Source organism: Talpa europaea (assembly GCF_964194135.1).
Source record: "Talpa europaea genome assembly, chromosome: 4".
NCBI lineage: Eukaryota > Metazoa > Chordata > Mammalia > Eulipotyphla > Talpidae > Talpa > Talpa europaea.
In genome coordinates this window covers 125,929,590-125,957,387 of record NC_140070.1, presented here as the reverse complement: position 1 = coordinate 125,957,387, position 27,798 = coordinate 125,929,590, and the positions used below count along the sequence as shown (strand labels likewise).

At 35.1% G+C, this 27,798-nt stretch overlaps 1 protein-coding gene across 12 annotated transcripts in view; it reads left to right on the top strand.

Moving 5' to 3' along the window:
- Positions 1–23,643, top strand: part of ECT2 (epithelial cell transforming 2) — a gene marked incomplete at both ends in the record, with an annotated part of 66,577 nt that extends 42,934 nt beyond the window's left edge. For 10 of the 12 annotated variants that reach the window (XM_084231824.1, XM_084231821.1, XM_084231819.1 and 7 more), the window contains 4 exons: positions 851–1,005; positions 18,650–18,757; positions 19,671–19,817; positions 23,554–23,643. In XM_084231824.1, coding sequence (XP_084087950.1) covers positions 851–1,005; positions 18,650–18,757; positions 19,671–19,817; positions 23,554–23,643 — 500 coding nt within the window. The remainder of the gene's footprint in view (positions 1–850; positions 1,006–18,649; positions 18,758–19,670; positions 19,818–23,553) is intronic. The other 2 variants (XM_084231822.1, XM_084231818.1) reach the window with 2 other exon arrangements.
- Between the last annotated feature and the right edge of the window lie 4,155 nt (positions 23,644–27,798).

Genomic DNA, 27,798 nt, shown 5'->3' with positions numbered 1-27,798 from the left:
AGTAGATGTGCATGACTAAAATATACCTAAAATTACTATGTAGACTTGACAGGGTTAAAGGTATATAAAGGAAAACTTTGACCCTCAAATGTGCCAGTGCTCTCTGAAGCCCTGAAATTGCCAAGTTTGTTCTACCCACCACAGTATCATCTGTTGAATATGTGCCTAGTAATGGGTGTGTATGGCCATATTTTGGTATTAGACTTATGTTTTATAATGTAATCTTGTTTGATTACTGAGCCCATTCTTTAATGATGAAAGACTTTTAATTTGTTAGGAAAAATTAAAGAAAACTTGAATTGCAACTTAGACTGCTGTCTTTACTCATCAAGTTCTGGATTTATTAAGGGTTATATAGTGTATTTAAATCATCTCCAGGTTTTGAGATTGATTATGGAAACTTGATTAAAATAGGTTCTGTTTTAACATCTCGGTCACAAGACATCTTGTACCAACTTTAATATTTTAACATTTTATTTCCTTGAACTTGATTTGAGTTACTGAATTATTATGATAATGACATTTTAAGTTAAAATTTAAGTTCTGGAATTGTAAAAAAATAATACACTCTACTTAAAAAAACACTTCATTATAGAAAACATTCAATGCCATGGAAATCATTTTTACTGAATTTCATTAAATTCGTGTGGTATACTTACTATTATAAATCTTTCCAATGTTTCAGCTTTGTATGGTGATGTTCTTTGCCTAATTGAAAATAAAGGGAACAGGAAGAGTGGAGAAGAGATAATTTCATTAGAATTTTGTTGCTCTGTGGGAACTAAACTTGCATAAATCTATCATTTTCCAATGAGTAATACTTGATGTTGATGATTTTCTGTAACCCTAGATTGTCATAATGCTTTTGCCTTGCTTGTGAGGCCACCAACAGAGCAGGCAAATGTGCTGCTCAGTTTCCAGATGACATCAGAAGAACTTCCAAAAGAAAACTGGCTAAAAATGCTATGTCGACATGTAGCCAACACCATTTGTAAAGCAGATGCTGTAAGTTCTTAAACTGCTATTATAATGAAATTTTAAACTTCGTGGCAATGCTTTCAGACTAAACCTGTGCATTTCTAGTATGATTTGTTAATTATTGATGTAAGATTTATAATTTTTGTGTGTATAGAGGAAAACTTGTTTAATAAGTTTCTTTGGAAAGCTTTATTTTTTAAAGTGTAGACACATGAAACATTTCTTTGAGTCCCTCGCTTACAGATAGGCCCTCATAACCTTCTAGCTCCTCTGGCTCTGAATCAGTGAGGCTTTTGGGACTTGCAGTGCATTCTGTGATTTTTCATTGGTGCTTTTTGACCTATTTGTAAAATAACAGGTATTGTATTCTATTCTTTTATCTTATTGGAAGCTATAGGTGAGTTGTAAATTGCTTTCCCTAGCAGATAAATTATCACAAATTATTGAAGTTGATGAAATCAGATAGTTTATATTATTATTAGATCATAGATGAGCTCTGCACCCCTAAAGAGATAATCTGATACCTTCATCTGTATGTAACAGATAAATGTTTTGATAGATGACCTTTTTTAGTACAGTATCCTTTATTATTGAGACTACTTTGGACATTCTTGTAGGAATAAAATGTTTATTTTATCATTGTTAAGTCTGAACTTAAAAAGACTTTCTGTTAAAATTATTGTGGTTTACGAAGGAAATACTTAGTTAGAATCTTCTCCCTAAGTGTTTTGTACCACTAAAAAGGTTTTAGAGGGAAATAAAATGCTAGTGCATTCAACAGAATCCAGACTATAAAAATGTTGGAGACAAGCTTTTGTTATAAAACTTACAAAACTCATAAAGAAGTTTTTTTCATAAGTTTCAGGTATTACATAAAATGGATCCATATATAAAATAGGATGGCCTATTTAGAAATTAATTACCCCTGCATTTATCATGACATCAGATTGGATGGCTAATGCATTCTTTTCCAAATTTATAACCATAGAACTGAAGTATCAATGGTGGATATTTTCTTTCAAACACAATATTACATTAACTAGCCACGAGATTGCCAGTAGTCCTAGAACTGAAATACGAACAACTAATGCAAAAATTTCAGAGGGTAAAATTAGCCACTAGATGGCAGCAAACATTTAACAATATGCCGACTTATACTATCTTATTTATTTATTTTTATTGAAATAACATTAGATGAATTTCAGGTATACATCAGTGTGAATTTACATGTTACGTTCGCTGCTGAAAGTCCACCTCTCTCTCCATTACACCATTGTCCCTCTACCCGCTTTTGATTTCAACCGTTTTAAACCACACAAAAAATATCAAGTTGTGAAAAAAATTTTTTTTAAGGATTTATTTATTTATTTATGCAAGCACTGGGTACAGTCAGAAGCGTGGAAGGGTGAGAGAATTCACCAGAGCGGGGAGCAGAACCGGCAGACTGACCAAGTACACTGCTGAGGGAAGCAGCGGGTGCGGCAGGAGAGGTCTGCACGCCATGTGTGACCCTAGCTGGTGGCCAATGATCGAACTGGCGCTGCAGAGGCTGTGGGCAGCTTCGCAGCCCAGCGCTCAACTGCTGCGCCACCAGGGGAGGCCCTGAAAATTTTTTGTTAAATGTTTGTAAATTCAAATATTCAATGACTTCATTTGAACCCTTTCTCACATTTAAAATAATGCACATGTAAATTATTAAAAATACTTTATTACTCTTACTTGACATTTGCTATGTTGATAATAAAATGTTTATATATATGTGCACCATAACACGCACAGCATACATACACCGAAGACGTAAAAGATATAAAAATCTCTTAAGTCTTATTATATACTTTTTTGGTGCCCTAAATAATTGGAGCTTACTTAAGAGTAAAATAAATACAACTTTTTATTCTGTGGTATTTCGTTCCTCATGGCCATTTGTAAATGTCTAAAAAATTAAAGTTACAGAATGAAAGAAAACATAATCTTATCTGACATGTGAAACTAAACCCAAAGTCATAAAGCAGACATTAGAATCCAGGGGTTCTTATTCTTGATTAAACCTTGATAATTACTCCCCAGTACCCCTCTTGGATATGATAGCAAATATTATGCTATTTAAAGATCAAAGATTAAATCTCGTGAAAATTTTACCTCATTTTTGTTCTCTTGCTGACATGTAACTTTTGATTGAACAGTCCATATGTTGTCTGAGGTCAGATGAAAGTTTTGATAAAGTCCTGCTACAGATTTATAACTTCTAATATAAAAAGTACAATTTTATTAACAATTTAAGCAATGTTGTTATTCCCTTCCTTTCATTTTGAATAGATTAGAAGTAGCATCTTGATAATGTTCTATATTACAATTAAATACTTTTCCACAGATTTTTTTATATGTATTTCTATTTTTTTGTATTTTTTAATTTTAATAATCAGACTCATCCTACATCTTGGTCAAATCACTACTGGCTACTTTTGAGTAACAATATTCATTCATAATTTGTAAACTTATACCTAGAATTTTAAATATATGAGGAATAGACTGAAGATAGAACATGTGTGAGAATTTTGTACTTATGAATCAATAGTATTTATAATGGAGTCAATGGGATTTGTATTTAAAATTATAATTCTGCTGGTTTTAAGTCATACATAGTAAATTGTTTATATGCATTTCTGTTATTGGTATTGCTTTGGCCAAGTCAGAAGCTGTAAACTATTAACTTGATTATAGAGTTTGAAGAAATCATTACTGGGGCATAAGCTAAGGGAGGAGGACATAATATCAGACATTATATCTTTTTTATCTGTGAGTTTGGGGACTAGTGAAAAAAGAACCTTTTTTTTTTTTTTTTTTTTTTAAGATTCCTTTATACAAGAACCGGAGTACAGGCAAGATATGCGGGAGGGTGAGAGGATTCACCAGAGACAGAGCGGGGAACAGAACAGGTAGACTGACTGAAGTACACTGCTGAGGGGAGCAGCGAGCAAGACAGGGGAGGTCTGCCGCGCCATGTGGGTATCTCCACGGCCGGCAGGGATCTTACCGGCATTGTAGAGGCTGCAGACAACTTCACAGCACTGCGCTCAACTGCCTGCGCACCAGGGAGGCCCTGGAAAAGGAAACTTTAAAGAAAGGTTAGGTAACTCACTTGTAGATGGGCTTACCTGGCTTAAGATGTCAGAAATGATAGAAAATTTCCTGTGAATTAAAACTCATGAGTAGATCTCTGAAATCTGTAGCTGATTTTCCATTACTGGAGAAATTAGTATTCTGTATCTAAATGGCAGAAATCATTACTTTCTAATCTCATTTTTTTGAACAAAACTCGTCTTTTTATTTTATAATTGCCTCCATCAAACCATCTTTGCTTGCAGCCAATCTGTGTCAGTGCCCCTCATCCCCACCCTTTTTTCTCTTATTCCCTCTGGTAACTGTTATCTTTTTTGCTGAGATCAAATTTCTTTTATTGTTTGTGTGTAATTATTTCGCAGAAGAGTGAAACCATTTGAAATCTTACTTTTTGGGCGATTTCACTCAACCTAATCACATCAAGGTGTATTCATGTTGTACCAAATGCTGTCACTTCATCTTTCTTTACAGCTGGTAATATTCTATTGAATATATGCTCCACAGTTTCTCAATCCATTCATTGAGAGAGATTGTTTGCCCATTTTTTAATTGGATCTTTTGTTACTTTGTTTTGTTGGATTGTGTAAGTACTTTGTAAATTTTGGAAATTAGCCCCTTATCAGGTGTATGGTATGCAAATATTTTTAATAAGTGCTGCTGGGAAACATGGATAACAACATGTTAAAAAAAGAATAAAGGAAGATCCATATTTAACACCATACATAAAAAATACACTCAAATTAGATTAAAGATTTGGACAAAACAACCAAAACCACAGAGTGCTTGAAAGAAAATATAGTGGACACACTACAGCACATCTACCACAAATACGTATTTAGGAATATAACCCCAGCAGCAAGGAAAACAAAAACGAAATAAACAAGTGGGACTGTATTAAATGGTTGTTCCATTGGTCTGAGTTTCTGTTTTTGTTCCAGTACCATACTATTCTGATTCTGTTGCTGTGTAATATTGTTTGAAGTCAGAAAGAGGGTCTGCCTCCATTTTTTTTTCATTTCTCTCAAGATTGCTTGAGCTATTTGGGGCCTTTTGTGGTTCCATATAAAATTGATAATTGTTTTATTTCCTTTAAAAATGTCTTTGGTATTTTCATAGGTATGTGTTAAATTTGTGAACTTTTAGCTAGTATGGCCATTTTAATGATGTTAATTGTTCCTACCCATGAACATGGGTAGCTTTCCATTTCTTTGTGTCTTCTTTTATTTTCTTTAATAGAGTTTTATAGTTTTCATTATACAAGCCTTCACCAACTTCATTTGATTTATACCCAGGCATTTCATTCTTTTGAGGGTGAGTTTAAATGGAACTGGGTTCCTCAGATCCCTTTCTTCTGATGCATTGTTCACATATAGAAATGCCACTGATTTTTGTATATTGATTTTGTATTCTGTCACCTGACTGTATTCATTTATTATTTCTAGAAATACTTTTGTAGAATCTTTTGGTTTCTCCAAGTATTTTCTCATGTCATCTGTGAATAGTGGAAGTTCCACTTCTTTCCCAATTTAGATTCCATTTATGTCTTTTTCTTGCCTAATTGCTTCAGCTTTAATTTCCAGGACTATGTTGAATAACAGTGATAATAGTGGACACCCCTGTCTTGTTTGTGATCCTAGTGGAAATGCTTTTAGCTTTTTACTATTGAGTATGATATGGCTGTATGTTTGTCATATATGACTTTTTTAATATTCCATTTATTCCCATTTTGGGGAAGGTTTTTAATCATAAATGGATGTTGGATCATGACATATACATTTTGGCCTCTATTGATAAGATCATGTGATATTTGTCTTCCTTCTGTTGATCTGATGGAAGACATTGCTTGATTTACATATGTTGAACCAGCCTTGCATCCCTGGGATGAAACCAATTTGATCATGGTGGATGATTCTCTTGATATGTTGCTGTATTCAGTTTGCTGGGATTTTGAGAATTTTTATACCTGTGTTCATCAGAGATAATGGTTTATAATTTTCTCTTTTGTACTGTCTTTGATTATGGGATGAAGGTAATGTAGGATGTATTGGGGAGATTTTCCCCCTCTTCATTTTTTTAGTGTGTAAGACAGGTGTTAAATCTTTATAAATTGGGTAGAATTCACTGGTGAAGCCATCTGGTCCTGGGCTTTTGTTTTTTTATTACCCTTTCAATTTCAGTACTATGATTGGACTATTTAAGCTGGCCATTTCATCCTGGTTCAATCTTGGAAGGTTATATGAGTCTAAGAATTTGTCCATTTCTTCTAAGTTGTCCAATTTGTTTGCATGGAGACTTTCATAATAGGTTCTTAGGATCATGTGTGCTTCTGCAGTATCTGTTGTAATTTCACTTTTTCCATTTCTGATTCTGTTAATTTGGGTTTTTTTCTCTTATTCCAAACATAGCTAATGGCTTGTCAATTTTGTTTATTTTTTTCCAAGTAACCAACTTGATTTCACTGATCTTTTGGACTGTTTTCTATTTCATTTATTTCTGCTCTTATTTTTATTATTTGTTGCCTTCTACTGTCTTTTGTGTGCTTTTGTTTTTTTCTACTTTCTTCAACTGCAGAGTTTGATGTTACATTGGGACCTCTCTTCATTGAGCCAAAGATTGTTGATAAAAGGTTCTGTTTAATTTCCACATATCCTCTCCTCACCCCCACAGGATTCCTTTTATGGTTAATTTCTGGTTTGATAGCATTATCTGTGAAGATACTTGATATAATTTTTATTTTCTAGTAATTTCTAAGACTTGTTTTTTTTTTTTAAATAATAAATTTTATTTTTATATTCCCCCATACAATTGCAAACGCCCCATTCTAACCCCAATCCTTCCCCTCCCGCCCCCCACCCCCCAAAAAGTGTCTCTGGTTCATAGTTTTTTGTTGATTTTGATTTTCACTTTCTTATATTCATTTTCCTGGTCCCTTATTTAAGTTTTCTAGATTCCTGCTATGAGTGAGACCATCCGGTATTTTTCTTTTTCTTTTTGGCTTATTTCGCTGAGCATGATCCCTTCCAGCGCCATCCATGTTGCTGCAAATTGTATGTGTTTATCTTTTTTGAATGCTCAGTAATATTCCATGGTATATATGTACCACATCTTCTTGATCCAGTCATCTATTTTTGGGCATTTGGGTTGTTTCCAAAGCTTAGCTATTGTAAACAGTGCTGCTATAAACATAGGGGTGCAGGTGCTCTTTGGAATTGATGTTTCTGTGTCCTTTGTGTAAATCCCTAGGAGTGGAATTGCTGGATCATATGGAAGCTCTATGTTTAGTAGGTCCAGAAATCTCCACACAGCTCTCCATAGTGGTTGGACCAGTTTGCACTCCCACCAACAGTGCAGAAGAGTTCCTTTTTCTCCACACCCTCGCCAACATTTGTTGTTGCTAGTTTTTTTAATATGTGCCATTCTCACTGGTGTGAGATGGTATCTCATGGTAGTTTTGATTTGCATTTCCCTGATGACAAGTGATGTTGAACATTTTTTCATATGCCTGTTGGCCATTTGCATTTCCTCTTCAGAGAAGTTTCTTTTTAGCTCTTCTGCCCATTTTTTGACTGGATTATTTTCTTCGTTGTTGTTGAGTCTCATCAGCTCTTTGCAGATTTTTGTGATCAGTCCTTTATCATTAGTGTTGGGTGCAAAAATGTTCTCCCAGTTGGTGGGGTTTCTCTTTGTTTTTGTTATTGTCTCTTTTGCTGTGCAGAAGCTCTTTAATTTGATGTAGTCCCAGCTGTTTATCTTTGTCTTCACTATCACTGCTTTGGGTGATGTGTCTGTAAAGATGTCTTTGATGTGCAAATCCTGTAGTGTTTCGCCTATATTTCTTTCTATGTATTTTATGGTTTCAGGTCCTATGTCTAGTTCTTTAATCCATTTTGAGTCGGTTTTTGTGTATGGTGTGAGGTAGTGGTCAAGCTTCATTCTTTTGCATGTAGCGACCCAGTTTTCCCAGCACCATTTATTGAACAAACTTTCTTTGCTCCAATGCATAGTCTTTGCTCCTTTGTCAAAGATTAGTTGACCATAAATCTGTGGGTTTATTTCTGGATTTTCTATTCGATTCCATTGGTCTGTATGTCTGTTCTTGTTCCAATACCATGCAGTTTTGATGATTATGGCTTTGTAGTATAGTTTGAAGTCTGGGAGTGTGATGCCTCCATTTCCTCCTTTTTTTTTCAGTAGAGCTTTGGCTATTCGGGGTTTTTGGTGATTCCATATGAATTTCATCAATAATTGTTCTATTTCTTTGAAGAATGCCATTGAGATTTTGATTGGAATAGCACTGAATCTGTATATTGCTTTTGGTAGGATGGCCATTTTAATAATGTTTATTCTTCCAATCCATGAGCAGGGGATGTCTTTCCATTTCTTTGTGTCTTCTTCTATTTCTTTTAACAGTGTTTTATAGTTTTCTTTGTATATGTCCTTTACCTCTTTTGTTAGATTTATTCCCAAATATTTGATTTTTTTTGTTTCGACAATAAAAGGGATGGTTTTTTTGATTTCTTCTTCTTCAGATTTATTGTTTGTGTATAGGAAGGCTACTGACTTTTGCGTGTTGATTTTGTATCCTGCCACTTTACTATATTGATTGATGAGTTGAATTAGTTTTTCTGTGGAGATTTTGGGGTTCCCTATGTATATTATCATATCATCTGCAAATAGTGATAGTTTGACTTCTTCTTTTCCTATTTGGATTCCTTGGATGTCTTTCTCTTGTCTTATTGCTCTGGCTAGGACTTCCAGTATTATATTGAAAAGCAGTGGTGAGAGTGGACATCCTTGTCTTGTTCCAGATCTTAATGGAATTGCTTTCAGCTTTTCACCATTGAGAATGATACTGGCTGTTGGCTTGTCATAGATGGCCTTTATGATGTTGAGGTATGTTCCTTGTATCCCAAGAATTTCAAGGGCTTTTATCATGAATGGGTGTTACACTTTGTCGAAAGCTTTCTCAGCATCTATTGATATTATCATATGGTTTTTATATTTCTTTTTGTTGATGTGTTGGATAACGTTGATTGATTTTCGGATGTTAAACCATCCTTGTGCCCCTGGAATGAATCCAACTTGGTCGTGGTGAATTATCTTATGGATACATTGCTGGATTCTGATAGCTAAAATTTTACTGAGGATTTTTGCATCAGTGTTCATTAGGGAGATTGGCCTATAGTTTTCCTTTTTTGTGTTGTCCTTATTCAGTTTTGGTATTAGTGTAATATTGGCTTCATAGAACGTGTTTGGTATTGTCCCTTCCTTCTCAATTTTTTGGAAGAGTTTGTGAAGGATAGGCACTAATTTGTCTCTGAATGTTTGGTAGAATTCATTTGTAAATCCATCAGGTCCTGGGCTTTTGTTTTTGGGGAGGTTTTTGATTACCATTTCAATTTCGCTGCTTGTAATTGGTCTGTTTAGGTGTTCTATTTCTTCTTTAACTAGCTTTGGGTGATTGTAGAGTTGTAGGAATTTGTCCATCTCCTCTAGATTGTTGAACTTGTTTCCATATAACTGTTCATAGTAGTTACTGATTATTCTTTTGATTTCTGCTGTGTCCGTTGTGATTTCTCCTCTTTCATTTATGATCCTGTGTATTTGTGCTTTCTCCCTTTTTTCCTTTGTGAGCCTGGCTAGGGGTTTGTCTATTTTATTGATTTTTTCAAAGAACCAGCTCTTGGTTTCATTGATCTTTTGGATTGTTTTTTTAGTTTCAATTTCATTTATTTCTGCTTTGGTTTTTATTATTTCTTTTCTTCTACTGGTTTTGGGGTTTTTTTGTTGTTCTTTTTCTAGATCTTTGAGCTTCGAGATTAGGTTGTTTCTTTGAATTCTTTCTTGTTTTTTTTTTTTTTTTTTTTTAAAGATTTATTTATTTATTTATACAAGCACTGGGTACAGTCAGAAGCGCGGGAGGGTGAGAGAATTCACCAGAGCCAGAGCGGGGAGCAGAGCAGGCAGAAGGACCGAAGTACACTGCTGAGGGGAGCAGCGAGCGGCAGGAGAGGTCTGCGCGCCATGTGGGACCCTCCTCCCATGGCCGGGGAGCAGCCGGGGATCAAACTGGCGCCGCAGAGGCCGCGGGCAGCTTCGCAACCCAGCGCTCAACCGCTGCGCCACCGGGGAGGCCCTCTTTCTTGTTTTTTGATGTGAGCTTCTATTGCTATATATTTTCCTCTTATTACTGCTTTTGCTGCATCCCATACATTTAGGATATTGGTGTCCTCCTTGTCATTCAATTCAAAGAATTTTTTAATTTCTTCTTTGATCTCCTCATTAGTCCAGTGGTCTTCCAGTAGTGTGGCTTTTAATCTCCATGAGGTAGGATAGTTCCTTGCCTTCTTTTTATGATTTATTTCTAGTTTGATGCCTTCGTGGTCAGAAAAGATGGTTGGTATGATTTCAATCTTGGTGTATCTGTTGATGTTTGTCTTGTGCCCCAGTATGTGATCGATCCTGGAGAATGATCGGTGTGCGCTTGAGAAAAATGTGTACTCTGTTTTTTTTGGGTTTAGTGTTCTATAGATGTCTGTTAAGCCCAAATGCTCTAGGTCCTTATTTAGAGCTTTAGTTTCTTTACTTATTTTTTGTCTTGTTGATCTATCCATTGTTGATAGTGGTGTGTTGAAGTCTCCCACTACGTATGTGTTTTCTCTGATGTCTGTTTTCAGAGAGGACAACAGTTGTCTGATATATTTTGGTGCTCTTTCGTTTGGTGCGTATATGTTAATGAGTGTTATTTCTTCTTGAAGTATTGTCCCCTTAATCATAATGTAGTGACCATTGGGGTCTCTTTTTATTTTTTTGAGTTTGAAGTCTGTTTTATCTGATATAAGTATAGCTGTTCCTGCTTTCTTTTTTGGTCCATTTGCTTGTAGGATTGTTTTCCATCCTTTGACTTTGAGCCTATTTTTATCTTTTGTAGCTAAATGTGTTTCCTGTAGACAGCAAAAGGTTGGGTTTTGTTTCTTAATCCAGGCTGCAACTCTGTGTCTTTTTATTGAAGAGTTTAGTCCATTTACATTTAGAGTTAATATTGATATGTTAGCATCTGTATTTGCCATTATGTTTGTCTTTCCTTTGATTTTATTTATTCTTTTAATAACTTTTTTTTTTTTTTTTTGGTCTTCTTTCGTTGTTATTCGTCCCTCTGAGGTTCTGGCTTTAGGATTCCTTGTAGTATTTTTTGGAGTGGGGGTTTAGTCGTAATGAATTTCCGGAGTTTCTCTTTGTCTGGGAAGGTCCATATTCTTTCTTCATGGAGGAAAGAGAGCTTTGCGGGATAGAATATTCTTGGTTGGCATCTGTTTTCTTGGAGTCTGTTGACTATGTCCCTCCACTCTCTCCTTGCCCGTAGTGTTTCTTCAGAGAAGTCTGATGTCAGCCTGATTGGTTTTCCTTTGAATGTTTTCTGTTTCTTCCCTCTTGTCAGCTTCATTATTTTTTCCTTGTCCTGGATTCTTGGGAGCTTTACTATTATGTGTCTTGCTGGGTTTTTCCTTTCGTCATGGAAGTTTGGTGTTCTTCTTGCTTCTTGTATATCAATTTTCAGCTCCTTCTTCGCATTTGGGAGGTTCTCTTCAATTATATCCATGAATATTTTCTCTGTTCCTACATCTCTCTCCTCTCCTTCTGGAATTCCTATAACTCTTATATTTCCTTTCCTCATGGAGTCAGATAGTTCCCGAAGTCTTTCTTCATTCTTTTTCCTTCGTACTTCTCTTTCCTTTTCTGTTTTGGTTCTTTTTATTTCTGTGTCTTCAAGAGTACTTATTCGCTCTTCCATTTCACCTATTCTGCTTTCATTGCTTTTCCCAGAGTTCTTTAGTTCCTCCATTAATTCTTTGATCTCCTGCATTTCTTTTACTTCCCTCTTTAGGGACCCAATTTCCTTCTTCTGATCTATCACTTTTTTAATCATGGCAATTTTAAATTCTCTTTCTGGAAGGTTCAGAAGTTCTTCCAAGTTGCTGTCGTTGCAATCTGGGGAGTGGTTTTATTTTTGTGGTGTGCTTCTTTCCTGAGGAGTTGTTAGGTTGTGTGTGGTTCTTCTACTCCCTACTGTCTGTTTTCTAATTTGTTGTATGCGTTGGGACACTGTGTTGCTCAGACTGACTGGCATCTTGGGTGAACTTCTCCGCTCCCCTCTGGCTCTTCCAAGAGCCATCTCTGTCTTCTGGGGGAGCTTTCTGCTGGTTTTAGGCAGTTTTTACTGAAGAAATGTCCCTGTTCTAAAATGGCGAAGCGGGATGCAGTCCCTGCGCCTCCGGTTTCAGGCACACTCTTCTGCGCACCCGGTCTGCCCCGGACGTGGGTGCCTGCTCCCTCTGTGGGCTCAGGCTGCTGGTCGGAAGGGGCCTGGCGTGGGCTAACTTCCCGGCTGGCCACTGGGTCCTCCAGAAGCCTTCTGCCCTTTTCAAGCAGTCTTAAGAAATTTCCTGTTCTATGGGGTGTTAGTGACTTTTTTTTCCTGGTCGCTAGGTGGCACCAGAGAGCTCTCCTATTGTCCTTGGGGGGCTGTTTTTCGCCTCCCCCCACCCCGTGGGACAGGGAACAGAGCGGGAATGGTAGGGTACACCTCAACAGCTTTGGGGTGCTGTGTCTGCCTTGTGCCCCACCGTCGTGGAGAACCCACGCCCCGAATTTTCGTGCCCCGGGTCTCAGTTCAAAGCCCTCAGTTCCAGGACGCGGGCTGTAGCCCAGTTCAGTGGCGCGGGAATGGCGCCTTTTGCATCGCTCCCGTGCCTGGGCACCTGGTTCCTGCTTACTCAGGGAGGGACCTTCACCTCAGTGAGGACCTCCGCGCGTCTCCCTGCAAGCCTAGGTCGCAGGCGCGGGGACCTGGGCAGCCGCGATCCCGGTCTGCACTTGCTTTTCAAGCGCACCCGGCGTGCCGCTTTTCCGCGCAAGCTTACTGGCAACCCGGGCTGTGTGCGCGTCTCCCGGGGTCTTTGTTCTTCTCTAATGGTGCCCGGAGCCGTTCGCTCACCGCCGCGGCGAATCCTGCAGGGTTCGCCTCAGCTCCTGTTCACGGGGTGTGGTGGCTGCAATAGTTCCTTTCCACTCACAGTCCAGCTTGCTGAGTTGTTTGTTCTTGTTGGCTGTTTTGGTTTGTTGTTTTCCTCCTCTCTGCGGGTGGGAGAGTGCCGCCTCTGTGGGCGGGGGAGGGGAGCAGGGTTCTGCGCTTCCCTCCCTTCTAGTCCTCTTTTATGGCCACTTTCTTCTTCGGGTAGTTTGCTGGAGTCACCCGTTTATCTTCCGTGTCCCAGTTCTCACTGGGACCTGCCGCTTTTCCTCCCTATTAACTTTTTTTAATGGGAGATCTTACTCGCAGCGTCTCCTCGCCGCCATGTTGCTCCGCCCCCCTCTAAGACTTGTTTTATGTCCTAATATATGAGCTATTCTTGAAAATGTTCCATGTGCACTGGAGAAGAAAGTGTATTCATTGCTTTTAGGATGGAAAATGCTATAAATGTCCATTAAGTTCATCTTAATCTATACTTTACTAAGACCTTTATTTCTTTGTTAATATTCTGTCTGTATGATCTATCCATTTGTGTCATTGATGTGTTGAAATCTCTGACAATTATATTTTTGTTTATATATTGTTTTATGTCTATTTATAGTTGCTTCACGTAACTGTGCTCCTATATTTGGAGCGTAAATAGTAATATGAATTATATCTTGGTGAGATGTTCCTTGATCATTATATAGAGTCCATCTTTGTCTTTGATTACTCTTATTAGTTGAAAGTCTAGCTTATTGGATATAAGAATAGCAATTCCTGATTTACTCTCTGAGTTATTAGCAGGTATGACCTTATTCCAGCCTGTTATTTTTAATTTGTTTTTATCTTTCAATTTTAAGTGTGTATCATGTAAACAAAGTTTTGATGGCTGGAATTTTTTCACCCACATTGTTATCCTGTGTCTTTTTACTGATGAATTCAGACCATTCACATTTTGAGTGATTATTGATATAAGCTGCTTATTTTCAGTAATTTTATTTTTGATTGTTTTATTTTTCTGTTTTGTTTTCACTTTGCTTCTACTCTTTCTGGATGGCTTCCTTAGTTTTTGTTAATTTCTTTGCTGCTTCATCTGCAGGCATCTATTTTGGATTTTGGGTTAGTGGTTGCCATACAGGTTTTACTTGAATTTCTGTTTTCTTAGGTTCTTTATAAAGACCTGGTGTCTGCTCTCCAACATTTAACCATACTCTTTCTACCTCTTCCTTAGTATTTTGTGGTGTTAATTCATTCATATACTATACACATATATATAAACACATACACATTTATATATAAAACTATGTGTTTTTATAGTTACAATGATCAGGACACTTATTGCACTGATATATATATAAATAAAAATGTGTGTGTATATACATTTATACATTTTACATCTAAATTTTTTCCCCCAGGAATAAGATTATTGATACTTAGTTTTATATTTGTGCTATGATTTTTATTCTAAATTGAATAATAATATTTGTACTTAGAAAAACAAATTATATACCCTGTCCCCACTAGTCTTTAGTTATGCTATGTTAATACATCATAGTAATTTTTTAAATTTTTTTTTACTTCATAGCAATTTTTCCAGAAATAAGTACATACATGTGAGCTTTCTTACTAGATTTACTTGTATGTGTATGTATGTGTGTATACACACACACACACATATAATGCTACTAGAAATGAAGTATTTTTACTAAGTTTTCTAAGTAATTTCATATATAGGTAAATCTTTGATAGGTGTGTGTTAATTTTGTAGCCAGTTACTCTTTTTCTTTAAGATTTATTTTTATTTATTTATGCATGCATGCAAGAACTGGGGTATAGGCCACAGGTGTGAGGGGTGTGAGGATTCACCAGAAACAGAGTGTGGTGAAAAACAGGCAGATCTACTGAAGTACACTGCTGAGGCGAGTGCAGCCAAGACAGAGTTCTGCCGTGCCATGTGGGTTGGCTCCTTGGCTGGGGATTGAACTCATGCTTCAGTGGATGGCGATAGCTTGATAGTGCTGAGACTTAACCGCTTGGGCCACTAGGAGGCCCTGTAGCCAGTTACTTTTAATTGTCATGTTGCTTCTAATTGTTTTCCATCAAATTTCATTGGATTTTTTAGTCTTTAAAAAATGCCTTAAACAGACCAATTCAGAATGAACATTGATAAATGACTTGGTAATTTAAAAACAAAACATAGTGAAGGAAAATATATTTAAATGTCAATATAACTTTTTTAAAAACTTAACCTCTATAGGAATGTAAAGTTCCTATCAAATACTAGGTTTTCAATATGTATATTTGTTGATAGAATGAAATAAAAATTGCAGTGAAATTAAAATTGAAAATGGAATGAAATTAAGTTCATAAAACTGAAGTTGCACCTCTGCTTAGTTTATGTTGCCATATGTACAGCAGTTTGAGAAATGTCATCCTTCTACTATGAAATGTAAGAATTCTCCATAATGTATATCTTGCAAATGTTAGTGAATGGGGATGCAGGGAAACTCAGGATAGGCAGACCTTCTTCATAGACCAGACTGCTTTGTTTCACATGGATCTTCAGGTGTTAACTGATCAGAGCTATTTTACGAATGATTAAGTAATTGACAAGAACCATTGATAACTATTAGAATTCATAACAGAGTTTTGTTAAGTAGCCAAATAAAATAGAAATTTACACATTTATTATTATTGATTTTTCTCTACTCTTGCAATACCAGCTAAAATGTGTAGAAAATGAAGACCTCTTTTCCAAAAAATTTGGTATCCATTTAGGGAATTTTAGTATAAATCTAGGGACAGCCAAATAAGAAACATGAAACATTTTAAGAAAGTTATAGTACCGGGCCTCCCCGGTGGCGCAGCGGTTGAGTGCTGGGCTGCAAAGCTGCCTGCAGCCTCTGCAGCACTGGTTCAATCCCCAGCTGCCGGCAAGGGTCCCACATGGCATGCAGACCTATCCTGCCGTGCCCGCTGCTCCCCGCTCTGACTCTGGTTAATTCTCTCACCCTCCTGCACTTCTGACTGTACCCAGTGCTTGTATAAATAAATTAATAAATCTTTTTTTAAAAAAAAGAAAATTATAGTACCTTATAGAGATACTCATGATATTCTGAATGAGAATGCTGGTTAGCATAAAGATGGCCAATTCATTTGCAGTTTCTTATAAAATTGTATAAGGAATTTATGAAATTTCACAGAATGTTTACAAAGATGTTTTTTAAAGAAAGAACAACAATAAAAGTTAAATAGCAAACTTCTCTCATAATTCATACAATATATTAAATTGTATTTTTATAGTTATAATGATCAGAACATTACTACACTGATTTAGAAATTTATAGGTGGATCATCTAAGGATAGATGTCCTTAAAATAAGATTTTTGAAAGGTAAATATAGAATCTTAATGATTTAGTAAGTTCTTAACATATGATGCTAAAATGGTTAAGTACTTAGAGAAAGTTAGGCATATATGCGATATTCTAGCCTTATATCCACCTAAGTTATATAGTCAAGAGAGTGAAAAATGAAAAATTAAATCCATTTCAAAAATGCTTAAGTAAATATTGTGGGAAATGTTAAATCTGGTTGTTTGTTTACTTTTTAGGATTTTTTTCTATATAGTTTGGAAATTAATGCTTTATCAGATATTTTTTTCAAGTATTTTCTCCTCTTGCTCTAGTAGTGTCTTTTGCATAGAAATTTTAAATTTTCATGAAGTCCAACTTGTCTATTTGTTGCTCTGCCTTTGGCATCATATCCAAGCAATTACTACTAAATCTAATGTGAAGCTTTTACCCTATTTTTTTTAAGAGTGTTATCGTTTTGACTCACTCAGTTCTTTGATCCATTTTATTGCATTAATTTTTGTGTATGGTATAACATAAGGGTCAAATTCATCATTTTACTTGTGAACATCTTATTTTCCAGTACCATTTATTGAAAAACTGTCCTTTCTCTGTAGAGAAGGTTTGATACCCATGTCAAAGCATTTGACCTTATGTAAAGATTTATTTCTAGGCTCCCCATTCTATTCCATTCCATTCTATCCCTTTATGCTTGTACCACACTGTTTTGATTGCTGAACTTTTTCTTTGTAGTAAGTTTTGAAACCAGGAAGTATGGGACTTTGAACTTTCTTTTTCTCTTTGGCAATTTGCTGTCTCTTGAGATTCTATATGAATTTTAGAATGAATTTTTATGCAAAAAAATCATTGAGACTTTGGTTGGGATTAATTGATTATGTGGATTGCTATGTATAGTATTTACATTTTTTTTTTTTTAAGATTTATTTATTTATGCAAACAAGAGCTGGGGTACAGCCAGAGGTATGTGGATTGAGAGCATTCACCAAAGACAGAGTGGGGAACCGAACAGGCAGATTGACCAAAGTACACTGCTGAGGGAAGCAGCGGGCGAGTCAGGAGAGGTCTGCTGCATCATGTGGGTTGCTCCCTGGCTGGCTGGGGATCGAACTCATGCTGTAGAGGCTACAAATAGCTTTATAGGTTGCATCTTAACCCCTTGCACCACCAGGGAGGCCCTGTATAGTATTTACATCTTAACAGTATAAAATCTTCCAGTTCATTAACATGGGAAGTTTTTCCATTTATTTGTATTTTTAATTTCTTCCAGTAAAGCATTTTGTAGTTACAAGTCATCTCCTTGATTAAATTTATTCCTGGGTAGTAGTTTATTTTGACACTATTGAAATAGTTTATTAATAACAGTAAAGTAAAAGTACTGTAAATGCTCAAAAATAATGTCATGTTCAAATTAATTGTAGTATAAACAGAAGAGACTTATTTGCTGTTCATTAAGAGTAATTTCTTTCAGTACTTAATGAGATTACCCATAGTATATGCTAATTGAAAACCTTAAGATAAAAAATTGAATAGTATGACTACAATTATTGTTCTAATAAAACTTTATGCATGTTGGAAAATATCAAGAAATATACCAATGTAAATGGTAAATGGTTGGTAGAGTTGTCTGTGATTTAAATTTTTCTTCCAAACTTTTATAATGAGTGTGATTTTAAATTAGAAAAAAGTAGTAGCATTGTTTTTAAAAGATAATGATGAGGATAAGTACTGTTATCTTTTTGGGATTAGATAACCAACTATGAGTCATTTAGCAAGTTGATCAAGTGGAGAAGGTCTGTAACAGGTAGGTGGATTTTGTGGTTATAATGAAATAAGAGAAACTTTAGAAAAACCAAGACTATCCAAGTCAGTCATGAAAACTCAAAGCAAGCATTGGTAATTGTAGGGTGTTAGTACGATTTTATACTGAGGTTTTTTTCTGATTGCTTTAATGTCCATGGTACTTGTGATGAATTTTTCACTTGAGTGCTTATTTACACTATCCTTAAATTAGATTTTAAAGTAGAAAGTATATCAACCACATCAAAAATTGTGAGTAGCTTCATTTATAAATACCATATTTGTATAAATGCTTAAGGATTTGATTTTAGAAACAGTTGTGTGCTTTTATTTATTTAAAAATAATTGAAATGTGTTGTTTTTCAATAGGAGAATCTTATTTACTCTGCTGACCCAGAATCCTTTGAAGTAAATACGAAAGACATGGACAGTACATTGAGTAGAGCATCTAGAGCAATAAAAAAGACTTCCAAAAAAGTAAGTTTTAGTGAAATTATTTAACATTATCTTCAAGTTGTATTTCTCACAGTATGTTAAAAGAAATATTGCCATAGATATCATTATAAGGATAATGTGAAATAAAACTTTTATTTGATTCTAGAAAATAGCCTACCGAGTTAATAGCTCTTATTCAGTGAATTCTTTGGCACAGAAATCATAACACCTTTGTTATCCCTCCCATTCTCATAACAGTGATAATTCTGTGAACTCTATTTCTCTAGAAATGCCATGATGGTTGTTAGATACAAATGTGTGTGTATCATTTTAAATATTGCTCAGGTATTTTTCAGCAAAAGGCAGGAGACCTGGGATCTATTCCTCACCCATGTTTCAATCTCTTAATAATGAAGATAACTTCCCTACTTACCTTGTCAGACTTATTGAAGACTACATTAGAATGATGGTAATAGGCTTTTTTTTTTTTTTTTTTAAACAAATAGAAGTAGAACTTTTACATCCAGGGTAAATATGTAGTCATAGTCTATTGTTAGATTTACAAGGTTTGTTTTGTTTTGCCTTGAGGGAAAATTGTCTTTATATCCCCTGGCATTTAACATGTTTGAAGTATCATAGAGAAACATGTTAAATGATGATACAAATGAACCTGTTACTTTGGTTAAAGATAACCCAACTGAATTGTTAGTATTATCAGACGAGAACCTGGGTTTTCTCCCACTTTCTCTGCCATTGAACTGTGGGACTCTCTGAAACACGATGGAATAGTCTACAGTATACTGCTTTCTCACCGCTTTGTTTAAAGAGATTCAAATTCTGCTATATACTATTTGTATAAACGCTTTCAATGTGTATTTATCTTTATATATAATCTTTTTTTAATCTGTTAAATTAGATTTGTCTTGGTTTAACTCTAAGTCTTTTTTAACTCTAGGTTACAAGAGCATTCTCTTTCTCCAAAACACCAAAAAGAGCTCTACGGAGGGCTCTTATGACATCCCAAAGCTCAGTGGAGGGAAGAAGTCCTCTCAGCAATGACAAGCATGTAATGAGTCGTTTGTCTAGCACATCATCATTAGCAGTAAGTGACTTTGATTTCATGGGATAAATGACTTATTCACATTTATGGAGTTGGTGGAATTTTTTTTGACTTTTTAAAGATGGTAATCTCGTTATCTTTATTTTTTGGGTGTGTCTAAACTTCTAACCTCTTCATTGGACAAAAGCAACTGAGAAAATCTAATTTTATTGATTAGCAATAAATTCAGTGTGTGGTTATTGGAAATTATATTGGGATTGAGATATGTTCTAAATTCTCTAAGAAACATGTTTCAGTCTGGCTTATCCTTTATTAATGTAAATAGTAGTAGTTCTGTTTATACAGATTGATTCCAATAATATAACAGAGACTAAGTTTTCTTACTTTTTACTGTTTTATAATGCGTACAATATAATCTCTGAACCTGTGAATTTGAGTGGATGATGTGGATTCTTTATTAAAATTTATTTTTTATTTATTTATGCATATAAGAACTGGGATGTAGGCCACAGGTCAGGTGTGGGGGGTGAGAGGATTCACCAGAGACAGAGTGGTGAGCAGAACAGGCAGATCTACTGAAATACACTGCTGAGGGGAGCTGCGGGCGAGACAGGAAAGGTCTGCTGCGCCACGTGGATAGCTCCCTGGCCAGGGAGCAAACTCTTACCTCAGAGGCTGAGGACAGCTTGATAGTGCTGAGACTTTAACGCCTGCGCCACCAGGGAGGCCTGATGTAGGTTCTTAATTTGTTTGTATGTTTCTTAAAGAATGCAGATTCCCCACAGTGTCAGAATTATAAGGTAATATTAAGGACATTTATAGTATTTATTACTGTCACTAACTATGTGAGTGATGTATCATTTTTTTGTAAAATCATTAACCTAATGTAAAGTTAAGGAAAGTGAGCTTGCTTCTTGGTTGTGTGTCTCTCAACAAGCTTATATTTTCTTCTCTCCATTTTTGTAGATGAGAGAAATGAGTTTAATAGTATTCACCCTATGTTATTGTAAGGACTAAATACAATGATGTTTAAATAAACATACACGGGCCTCCCCTGGTGGTGCAGCGGTTGAGCGCTGGGCTGCGAGGGTCCCGCATGGTGCAACAGACCTCTCCTGCCACCTGCTACTCCCCTCAGCAGTGTATTTCGTCAGTCTGCCTGTTCTGTTCCCTGCTCTGGCTCTGTGAATTCTCTCACCTTCCCACACTTCTGACTGTACCCAGTGCTTGTATAAATAAATAAATAACTTTTTTTTTTTAAAGTTAGAAAAATAAATAAACATACACATATGATGTAATGTGATTATATGCTCAAAAGCAATTTGAGTATATAACATTTGTACTCAGTGTTCACCTCCTGCCTTTGCTCTGTAACTTCTGGCAAGTGTTAAAGATCTCTTAATTTTGCCATCTATAACATGAATCTAAAGTGGTAATTGTAAAGATTAAGTAAGTTAATGTATTAAAATGCTTACAACAGTTCCTTGCACATAGTGAGTGCTTCAGTGTTTTATAAGTGGTTGCTTTTTATTATATGACACAGAGGCAAGGCATCTAATACTCAATAACTTTTTAAAGTTAATTATTTAATACAACAAAGGGTTGGGGTTAAATCTATGAGTATGTTTATACAAATAATTGATTGAGATTAATCTTAACCAAATGGAAGAGTTGTAGTTAGTTGTAATGTAAAGATATACAAAGAAATCTGATGTATAAAAATTAACTAAATATAATAAGCATCCATTGATTAAAATAAAATTATAAGCTTTTTGAAGGCTGGTATCTCTTGTTTATTTCCTGCATCTGTAGTAATTATTATAACATTGCTTTTCAAATGAAGCCATTTTGGAGTTTTTAGAAAATGTATATTATTTATGATTTTGTTACTTTTATGTAGACACTATACATAAATAAGTACCTAAAAATCTTTAAGACATTCATGTCCTCTTCTCTCAGTTGCTTATTTCTGTTCTAACAGATTACCCGTTATGTTTCCACAAGCAATATAATTGGACTTACTAAGCATGTTCATGTCCAGTGCTCAGACTGTACTGGTGGGCGCTCCCGAAACTCCTGGTTTCGATCTATACATCATTCTGCTTCATTTGCTAATTATTCAGAGATACTAGAAGGAAATACTGATTTTTCAAATTTCAAAAAAAGTTCTGTCCAAGTCATCTTTGATATTTGTGAAGAAATAGGAGATGTTCCAACCAGTAATGGAAACAAGCTTCATGACGTTTAATGTGAGCTTATTGGCTGTTTGAAATTTATATTTTTGGAAATAGAAAGTACCCTTTCACCACAGAATCACTTATTAGATTAAGGGCGGGGGGCTATGGCAGCAGTCACGATTTTATAACTGCTTTGAATTTGCAACTTAAGCCTAATAGTTTCCTTGAAGATTGGCACATAAAAATACTTTTGCAGGGTAATTTGCTCTTAAGTCCAGAAAAATTCAGTCCGAGTAATCATTTTCTTACGTAGGAAAATGATTTTTTTTAGAAATAGTGGTAATTGTCATATAAAGTGGATTTATATCCCACAGCAGATTCTTAATTTTAGATTTATAGCATTTATATAAAATTTATGCTTTTAATATGGCAAATCATAAAAGTTTCACCTGAGGAAAATGTGAACTTTTATAATATCTGCTTAAATCATTGCTTTGTTATCACTTGAATGGTAATATGTTACTTGCCCAGCTCTTTAAACACTTCATTTTACTCTCTTGTTGATGAGAACTTATAGTTAACTACCTTCTTGGCTCTATGTTAAATTATAGTTATGTTAAAATCATAACATTCTTTATAATTCATTTTGATGTGCATCCACTTGTGGGTTTTTGGTATTCTTGTGCACGTTTCTTTGTTGTTGTTAAAAATTTGGATGATATTTTACTTTGACCCTTGAACAATACGTTCAGCACCTTAGCAATTTAGTAATTGTTATTAATAGAAGTGCTGCTGTTTTGCTCAGTTTTTATATGGTACAAAATTATACACATATATATAGTTTGCACATATAATACAAAATCTCTTTAGGTGAATATATGACTTACGTTTAGAAAATTATTTTCCATGAAGTAATTTTACTCTTAATTCTGCTTTATGATAAGGGTAAGAAACCAACTAGGATTTAGGTATACCTCAAAAAACATGTATACTAATACATAATTTTATAAATAACCTGAAACACTGAGTTATTGATTTTTTTTAAAGATTTATTTATTTATGCATACAAGAATTGGTGTACAGGCCAGAGGTACGGGGGTGAGAGGATTCACTAGAGACAGAGTGGGGAACAGAACAGGCAGATGGATCAAAGTAGACTTCTGAGGGGAGCAGCAGGCAAGTCAGGAGAGGTCTGCTGTGCCATGTGGGTAGCTCCCTTGCCAGCTGGGGCTCAAACTCGTGCTGCAGGGGCTGCGGACAGCTCCCATAGGTTGTGTCCTAACCCCTTGCACCACCAGGGAGGTCCCTGAGTTATTAATCTTTCACAAAAATTAGGTATCACTATGAGCAGTAAGCCAGTATTTCTCCCAATTGAATTAATGTGTAGTCTATCCATTTACTTTCTGTTTTCAAAATGGTAAAATTGTTTTAATTGTATTTTCTTTCTAGCCCCCAACCTAATTGCAAATCTTTTTATTTATTTAAGGAATTTAGAATTTTCAGATTTTTTTTAATCAAATGTAAAAATGATATGCTGAACTGTATGCTATAATTTTTTAAAAGGAAAAGTAAGTATAAAATATTTGTCTTGTCTTTAACAGGGTATCCCATCTCCCTCGCTTGTCAGCCTTCCTTCATTCTTCGAAAGAAGAAGTCATACTTTAAGTAGATCTACAACTCATTTGATATGAAGCTTAAAAAATAATTTAATTTATAGAAATTTATAAACACTTCATATTCACATAAGAAACTGACGTAAATGGTACTTGTCATTCGCACTTGGTGGACGCTGTAAAGAAGACAGATAACACTATACAATGCCATTTGATTTTGTTCTTGGAAAGAGTAAGGTTAACCTCTTACATTCTTCAAGTTAATTCATGTAAAAAATTTATTGATTTTGATGTAATTTATCTCTTGCTCAAATCCCTCATTCAGAGACCAGTAATTTAATTTATTCATGTACTAGTAGCCTTGCAATGTGGTAAATAAATTTTATTGGTGGTTGCCAAATACTGCTGTGAATCTATTTGTGTAGCCCACAATGAATTTTTTGAGCAACATTTTTGTTTATCTTAGTTTGTGCAGAAATTAAGTGAAATTATAATACTCAATTTGGTAAAAATCTTTGTAAATTTCTGATTAAATAGTGTGGTCTTGTTTCAGGTATGCTGTTTAAAGTAGTTAGTTACTTAGCTTTTCTTTTGCAGCTGTATTCTCAGATCTCAAGATCTGGCATATGTATTTAACAAGATGTGTCCTTATTAATAAGAATAACAGTTAAAGGAGATTGTTTCAAAGTACTTTTGCAAGTAGAGATAATGACAAAATGATAAAAAATGTAAAGATTTTGCGCAAACATGATATTGGTGTATACTTGCAGCTGTTTCAGAGACAATATATTTATGGTGATTTTAGCCACTTGCAAATCTTGATTTGGTTTGATAATGTATAGAGTTTTATTTTTATTTTGAAGGATAAGACTGGGGAAATTGTGGTAAAGATTGCTTATATTCTTTCTGAAATAATTCTAAAGTTGGCATCAGTTTTACTAATCTGTAAAATACGTAGATGTATGTGTATGGTCAATTTTTTATCGTGGTCACATAATTAAATGTAAAATTGAAATGCATTTATCTGTTGTAATATTTTTTCAAATCCTGATGTTATTTTTTCACAGTGGCTTTTTTCATAATACAAAATAATCAATTTCATGTGAGTAAATGCATCTTTATTTCCTATCTGTTCAAGGAGTACTGGAAATATTGGTCATTAACCATTTTTGATTATCTGCTTTAATGGTATGAGTACATATTTTTCTATGCCATGTATGTACCACTTTTGAATAGTAAATAACCCCTTATTGCTATATTTTAAAAGCAGTTACATTAAGAACTTAGTAAGTTCCTGAATGCTTAAAGTTCATGTATATGCTATGTCTCACATTTCAAACAATTGTAGACAAATTTTCTTTGGCTGACTTGAATACCTATATCATCCTTTTCTCTGTTATATTTCCCTGCTTACTTGTTGACTTATTCCTTCCTTTTTTCAAAGTTTTTGAGCATTATCTATATTGGGTTATGTGTAGGATAGAAGTTTTAAATATAGAATCTACTTTGCAGAATGGAAGTTGTGTGTGTGTGTGTATACACAATGTAATTGTTTCCAAGTGTATATGGAAATATAGACATTAATAACAACCAATCAGTTGAAGATGTGAGAGGACTTGCTTGATTAGAAATAAGTTGTAGTATAAAGCTGTAATAATCAAGACACTGAGGTATTGGAAATCTTGGTAAACTGACCACAAGTGAATGAATTGTTTATAATCGAAACAAAGTGGCACTTTATTGATTCAGTAAATAGTGCTGAGAAAAATGGGTGTTTTTTTTTTAAAGTTTTTTTTTTTTTTAATTTACGCATAGAAGAACTGAGGTGTAGGCCAGAGGTGTAGGGGGGGTGAGAGAATTCACCAGAAACAGAACTGGGAGCAGAACAGGCAGATCTACTGAAATACATTGCTGAGGAGAGCAGCAGGAGAGACAGAAGTGGTCTGCTGTGCCATGTGGGTTAGCTCCTTGGCTGGAGATTGAACTCATGTCTCAGTGGCTAGTGATAGGTTGATAGTGCTGAGACTTAACCCCTTGTGCCACCAGGGAGGCCCAAAAAATGGGTGTTTTCATAAAAAAAGAAGAGAAATTTTGTTACTAGAAAACCTAATTCCCAAGGACTAGACCTAAGCTATAAAGATTTTGCTGAGATACTCTGTCTGCAGTTGGAAAAGATTGTTTAAACATGCAACCATGCTTAAGATAATTATAATGAGGAAGATTGATAATTAAAATTAAGAGTTTCTTAAGGTAAATAGAGGACTTTGACAAACGTTACAGCAGACATCTTAGAGCATTTTCTTCTATGTCAAAATACAAGGAAGTTCTTTCAAAGTATACTGGAGGTCCTAGCCAGTGCAATGACAGATTTAAAAAAAAAAAATGGTGTAACAATTCAAGAGGAAAAACATATTCATGGGGGAGTGAGTTAAAGTCTGATAGAGTAAGGAGACAGTAATATTAATAGCTAAGATGCTCATGAGGAAGTACACAGTGAGAGCTTTTGAATCTTGAGAAGATATGCACAGAAATGTACTGTGTACAGGTGCAAGAATGCACATTACAGCTTTACTTACAACATTCCCAAATTGGAAACGTACCAAATGACTATCAGCAGTAGACTGAATAAGTAAATTATAGCATATTCATAGAATTTAATAAAATACATTGATGAAAATGCATTTTATCTACATGCAATTTCAGATTAATTTCAGGAGCATATTGAGTAAAAAACGTCAGAAAAGTGGGTATAGCATTTTATCTATAAAGTTTAAAAATGGGAAAATGAATTATTTAGGGATAGATAGTTACATTAAAGAGCAATAGTAAATTCACATAATATGCAGGATAACAGCTTGAAGGGATGGGTTTAGGGAGAGTGGGGAGAAGCACAGAAGCTCTCAAGTACTGGTAATTTTTTAATTATATAAAGTGGTATGTTCATGAATGTTAATTTTGTTATTCTCAACAATATTCTCTTTAATAAGTATGGCACATTTCACAAAATTTTTTCAAAGAAAAATTACATGATTGTGTTAGAATAGGGTAGGTAGATTTACCCCTCGGTCAGCACAACTATTTGGTTTTTAAATTCTTAGCTAAATCAATACTGTAAAATATATATATATTTTTAAATTGGTATAAATCAAAAGAATAGGCAACATTTTTATTTGTAGACAATGTAGCTGTGTATTACAAAGGCTTCTCTAAAAATCTTATTACTATCTGACCTATCATATGTTAAATATACAAAAAAATCAAAAACTTTATTCCAAGTTGTCAACTTCTAGTTAGCATTGGCAAGAGCAAATTACAAATTGCCCTTAAAATAGTGACAGACCTTGGGCCTCCCCGGTGGCGCAACGGTTGAGCGCTGGGTTACGAAGCTGCCCGCGGCCTCGGAGGCGCCGGTTCGATCCCCGGCTGCTCCCCGGCCACTGGAGGAGGGTCCCACATGGCGCGCAGACCTCTCCTGCCGCCCGCTGCTCCTCTCAGCAGTGTACTTCGGTCCTTCTGCCTGCTCTGCTCCCCGCTCTGGCTCTGGTGAATTCTCTCACCCTCCCGCGCTTCTGATTGTACCCAGTGCATGTACAAACAAACAAACCAGCAAACAAATAAATAAAGCATGCGTCTATAAAAAAAAAAAAAAAAAAAAAAAAAAAAACTTGAAAAAAAAAAAAAAATAGTGACAGACCTTATAAAATCCCTTGAAATAAACTTAATAAGAAAAGTACAGGTCCCATGTAAATATTAACAATTACAGAGCATAAATTAATCATGAATGATCAGAGACATTTTTCCTCGATGGAAACACCTAATATTAAAATGATTCTTCCCAATTATTACCTAAATTCTCTTCATTGCACTCAGTTTTATTTAACTTTTTTAATTAAAAAATTTAAGTTTAAAGATAAGTCCTAATTTCTTCTTAACCATGAAGCAGAATTAAGAGTAAAATTACTTCATGGAAAATAATTTTCTAAAAGTAAAAGTAATATATTCCCCTAAAGAGATTTTGTGTTATACGTACAACCTATATGTATGTGTATGTATGATTTTGCCCCATATAAATATTTAGCAAAACAGCAGCACTTATTAATGATTATTAAATGTAATAATTAAAAGGCTTGGTACTAGAACAAACAACAGACACGCAGATCAATGGAGTAGAATTGAGAGCCCAGAAATAATTCCACACCTATATGGGCAATTAATCTACTAATATGACAAAGG